Source organism: Chaetodon auriga, chromosome 16 (genome assembly GCF_051107435.1).
Source record: "Chaetodon auriga isolate fChaAug3 chromosome 16, fChaAug3.hap1, whole genome shotgun sequence".
In the NCBI taxonomy this organism is placed as follows: Eukaryota; Metazoa; Chordata; class Actinopteri; order Chaetodontiformes; family Chaetodontidae; genus Chaetodon; species Chaetodon auriga.
In genome coordinates this window covers 514,513-519,593 of record NC_135089.1, presented here as the reverse complement: position 1 = coordinate 519,593, position 5,081 = coordinate 514,513, and the positions used below count along the sequence as shown (strand labels likewise).

Sequence of the window (5,081 nt, the reverse complement as noted above, 5' to 3'; positions counted from 1 at the left end):
CCCTGTTTCCGCTCTTCAATTTCTGATCAGTCAATACAAAACAGAGTGAAATGTTTGAGTAATTTTTAGTATTTCTCAGATGTTTTGGTGTTTGTGACTAAAGAAAAGTTTGACGACCTCGTGTCATAAAGAGTTTCAGGTTGTACAATCTAAAAACAGACAAATCATCCCAGACGTCCTTCTTATTCCTGCCTTATAACTGATCTATAAAGCACTCATACCTTCTTCATATTAATCATGAATAAAACCATTGGAAAGGAGTTCATCATCAGTCACTGCTTTCCTCTTTCAGACAAATATCTTCCATTTTCTAGCCAGAATAGTTTTATTTGCAGTTGTGAATTTTATTTTATTTTATTTTATTTTTTGTACTGACAGTCATAAGAAGAAGGAGAAGAAGAAGAAAGAAAGAAAGAAAGAAAGAAAGAAAGAAAGAAGGACCACTGAATCATCAATAAATTAAAGTTTGGATTTTTATGGTCATCGTGCTGCACTTCTCTCCGTGAACGTGGGGGGGCAGACTTTATTTTCCCGGTTCAGAGGTCACGTATCCGGAAGCAGAAGAAGAAGATGCACATGCGAAAGAAGAGTAGCTGAGGGGTTAAAGAGCGGCTCAGTTTGTCGTCTGGACGCTTAAATCCGTCGTTTTCTGTCTGGAGTTTGGTTGTGTTGACGCTTAAAAACATGGAGGACACGAATGTCATCCGGCTGCCGGTGACAGAGGACAGAGCCCCGGCGAAGAAGAGGACCCGACCACCGAAGTTTGACCCGGAGGAGGAGGAGGGGAAGCGGCAGAGACACGTGAAGCGGCTGGCGGCGCTGGGACAGACGGACCGCTCCGTGAAGCTGCTGGAGGAGCTGGTGTTCGGGGCCGAGGACGAGCTGCTGGATAGACTGGTGGAGGTCGGTCCTCACCAAACCCCGTTCAAAAACCCGACAATACACACAGGCGACCACGTGATGGCGCAGTGCGTTCTGGGTCGTGGTCGCCATTTTTGTTGTTTACATTCGCCTTTAATGAAAATGTCTTTTATCTCCTGCTGAACAAACACTTTGTTCTACAAACTGAAGACAGTTTTTGTTTCATCACTCTCAGTTTTTTGTCTTTTGGACAGAAAATCATGAAGTATGAACATTTTGAATCCCCGGTGAGGTGTGCGGTGAGACACTACTTCCTCTGACATCATTTCCTGTGTTTGAGCAGGACGATGAGGAGCAGACAGGAACTCTGTTGGCGGAGGACGCAGTCGACGAGTCGGAGGACGAGGACGAAGCTCGTCTGCAGCTTCGTCCAACCAGAGAAGCTGCCTGGGTGGATGAGGATGACGAGCTGGAGGAAGAGTGAGCACTGTCTTCTTCTGCTGCTGCCACCACCACATTCTGTGTGTGTGTGTGTGTGTGTGTGTGTGTGTGTGTGTGTGTGTGTGTGGGGAAATGTTCCACCTCTCAGGCGTTCCATGTGTCTGTGCTTCAGGGTGGACATGAGACATCGTTACCGTAGAGACCTGATGAGAGGACAGACGGAGTCCACCATGTCCAAACAGAAACTACAGCAGAGGATGAGAGACCAGTGAGTACACACACACACACACACACACACACACACACACACACCTGAACACACACGTTTACCTGTAGAGTGTGTGTCTCAGGTTTCAGAAGTCGATGGGAGGAACTCCGTCGTGGGCAGAAAGTCACGAGAAGAAGAACAAGAAGAAGAAAGGTAGAAACGTGGAAGCAGAATTTTTCATCTGAAGAGAGAAATATAAAAACTGAAGTCGATAAAACTCAGACGTGTTTCTGTGTTCCTGAAGCTGATGAGGAGGACGACGACGACGACGACGAAGATGAGGACGATGACCTGCTGAGGAGGACGGGAAACTTCGTGGCGTCCTCAGACAGTCTGCCCAGCGGCATCCTGAGGGTCAGTGGCGTCCTCCACAACAAACGCTCACCGCAGTGAACGTCAGCAGCCAGCATGTCGTCTGCGCATAGCGCTGCTAATGCTGCTAATCCTGCCAATACTGCTAATGCTGCTAATGAGCTAATCATCTCTTTGATTTTATGTCTCTTCAGCATTGTTTGGCTCTGATCATGTGACCTGTCCTGATCACGTGACCCTTCCCGATGAATCAGACACTTCCTGTTGATGGACACCTCTTGACGTTGTCTTTCTCTTGTCTCAGATGAAGAAATGTCTTCATGCTAACAGCGTCCGTCCATCAGAGGACAGACTGACCACCGTTCAGTTCCACCCCTCCGCTCAGGTCGTCATGACAGCTGGCCTTGACCAATCAGTCTCCCTCTTCCAGGTACAGTCAACCAATCAACTCTTTCTAACAGCAAAGGACTAAAAGGTAGGTGGAAACGGTCATGTGACTTAAAACCGTCCCCGTTTTCTCCCACAGGTGGACGGGAAGACAAACCCGAAGATCCAGAGCATCCACCTGGAGCGATTCCCCGTCCACAAAGCTCAGTTCAGTCGGGACGGAGAGACAGTGATCGCCACTAGCCTCAAGAACAAGATGTTCTACCTGTACGACATGATGGAGGGCCGAGTCACACCTGTCCACACCGTCAGAGGTGAGACAGAGACAGAAGTCAAGAGAGGAGATGTCCTTTTGTGTCCTTCAGTGGTTTTAATAACTGTCTGAAATCTGCATGCTAACATTAAGCAAGTGTAATGTTTATTAATGTTTAATTCTTAGTTTAGCATGTTAGCACGCTAACGTTAGCCAGCTGAGGCAGAAGGCGATCAGTTCTGATCGTAAACCAAAGTGTATGACCAATAAATTGATTAGAGTCCGTCCTGAGAGGAACTTGAACGTCTGAACGCCTCATGGTGGCACTACGGGACGCCATCGTCTGGTTTGTCCGGACAGACAGAAGACCGCCGTCCGCAGACAATGATCAGTGCTCATATTGATCCACTGATCAGGTTGACCAGCACGCCTGGAGCTGAACCTTTGACAGTGTTTTCTGACGTCACACCTGGTTTGACTTGTGTGTTCAGAGTCGATCTTTGGCACAGCCATCTCCTTCGTCTCCTTCGTCTTCCTCGGCGTCACCATGGTTTCCATTCGTTTCAGTTTGTTCAGAATCTCCATGTGGTGTTTGTGTTCAGGCCTGAGTGAAGCCAGAGTGAAGGAGTTCTCCGTGTGTCCTGAAGGAGACGCTCTGCTGCTCACTGGGACCAACGGATACCTGCACCTCCTCACACTTAAGGTAACCTCCTCCTCCTGTTCCGCGCTCCATCCATCCGCCATGTTTCATAAAAATTAGACCAGAAGTGTTTCTGTGATCCTCCAAACATGAAGTGCGTGTTTGTGCGTGCGTGTGTGTGTGTGTGTGTGTGTGTGTGTGTACGTGTGTGTGTGTACGTGTGTGTGTGCAGACGAAGGAGGTGATTGGCAGCATGAAGATAAACGGTGATGTCAGCGGCGTTACTTTCTCACATGACGGCGGCAAAATCTTCACCAACTCAGGTGAGTCCACACGGTTCAGAGAATGATGACATCATATCCACTTCCTGTCAGTCATGTGATCAGCCTGTGTGCGTGCGTGCGTGCATGCGTGTGTGTGTGCAGAGGAGGGGGAGGTGTATGTGTGGGACATGCGCAGCAGTCGGTGTGTTAACAGGTTCATCGATGACGGATGCGTGAAGGGAACGTCCATCGCTGCCTCACCAAACGGACAGTACCTGGCCTGCGGGTAAGACACGCCCACACACACGATCCTGCTCTCTGATTGGCTGATAACTCCTCTATGAGAATCTCTGCATGGTGGTGATGGTGATGATGATGATGGTGATGATGACGATGATGATGATGATGGTGGTGATGATGATGATGAAGGTTTGTACAGCAGGACAAACTTGTCTCCTCGGTCCTTTTACCTGTTCAGGCCTCTGAAAGCCATCAGTTGAAGCGTGTTGGATCTTCGTCTCTGTTTCAGCTCTCAGTCGGGCGTCGTCAACGTCTACTCACAGGAGGCGTGTCTAAATTCAGCCAATCCCAAGCCTCTGAAAGCAGTGATGAACCTGCTGACCTCAGCGACCTCTCTGACCTTTAACTCCTCCTCTGAAATCCTGGCTGTCGCTTCCCGAGCCGAAGACGAGGCCGTGAGACTGGTGAGGAGGAGGAGGATGATGATGATGATGATGATGATGATGATGATGACTGGTGACTTAAACGTTAAGCCTCTGTGTGTCCTCTGGTGTCCCCCTGGTGTCCCTCAGGTCCACCTGCCCAGCCTCACTGTCTTCTCCAACTTTCCCGTCTCTAAGAGGAAGATTGTTTATCGAGCCAGCTGCCTCGACTTCTCCCCACACAGCGGCTTCTTCTCATTGGCTAACAACAAAGGACATGCCCCCCTCTTCAGGTGAGACACAGCGCAGGTGTCAGTTTCATTTACAGTCAATTTTCCAAATTTGCTTTGGTCTGTCTGGCCTCCATCGTGTCAAACAGGAAGGAACCATTTGTCAGGACACACAGACAGGAAGTGGACGTCAAATAGACAGGAAGTGGACGTCAAATAGACAGGAAGTGGACATCTGTCTGTGTAGAATAATCTACACAGATCCAGAGAGGACAGTCAGGACGACGAATATCTGATCTGTGAATGATGCGTTTATTTAAGACAAACAGGAAGCAAAGTTAACCGAGTGTGTGTGTGTGTGTGTGTGTGTGTGTGTGTGTGTGTGCGCGCGCGTGCGCAGGTTGCTGCATTACAAAGACTTCTGACGAGGATCTCAAAGCCTCAGGAACAGAGAATCTGACGTTAAGGTCTGAACTTCGTCTACATCCACCAATGAAAACGTCACATCAGCCAATCAGGGAAATCTTCAGTCAGGGCTACCTGAAGACGAGGATCAGCGGTTTTGACCGGCAGAGAAGTGAACTTCCTGTGGATGGACTGAGCGCTAACTGTTAGCTTGGCGCCATCTAACTTTTGTGTTGAAAATGTTTGTTTCTGTTCAATAAACAGCATCTAAAAAGACTTTTTTTATGTTTTCATTGATCTGCTGCTTTTACACTGAACAAACTCAGCAAAGCGAGGAGGGGGGCGCTGGTCTCTGGATC

At 48.6% G+C, this 5,081-nt stretch overlaps 1 protein-coding gene across 3 annotated transcripts; it reads left to right on the top strand.

The window, feature by feature from the left end:
• Nucleotides 1-538: 538 nt before the first annotated feature.
• Nucleotides 539-4,992, top strand: utp18 (UTP18 small subunit processome component). Of its 3 annotated transcripts, none has more exons than XM_076753524.1 (13): nucleotides 539-903; nucleotides 1,205-1,341; nucleotides 1,475-1,570; nucleotides 1,653-1,723; nucleotides 1,815-1,924; nucleotides 2,187-2,312; nucleotides 2,409-2,583; nucleotides 3,125-3,225; nucleotides 3,395-3,485; nucleotides 3,588-3,711; nucleotides 3,955-4,129; nucleotides 4,238-4,380; nucleotides 4,718-4,992. In XM_076753524.1, exons 1-13 carry the CDS (start codon nucleotides 685-687, stop codon nucleotides 4,740-4,742), a joined length of 1,593 nt encoding a protein of 530 aa, XP_076609639.1. In that variant the 5' UTR covers nucleotides 539-684; the 3' UTR covers nucleotides 4,743-4,992. The 3 variants fall into 3 exon arrangements, with proteins under 3 accessions (XP_076609639.1, XP_076609642.1, XP_076609641.1); XM_076753527.1 differs by having other exon boundaries at nucleotides 1,653-1,731; nucleotides 1,826-1,924; XM_076753526.1 differs by having other exon boundaries at nucleotides 1,653-1,731; nucleotides 1,823-1,924.
• Nucleotides 4,993-5,081: the final 89 nt, after the last annotated feature.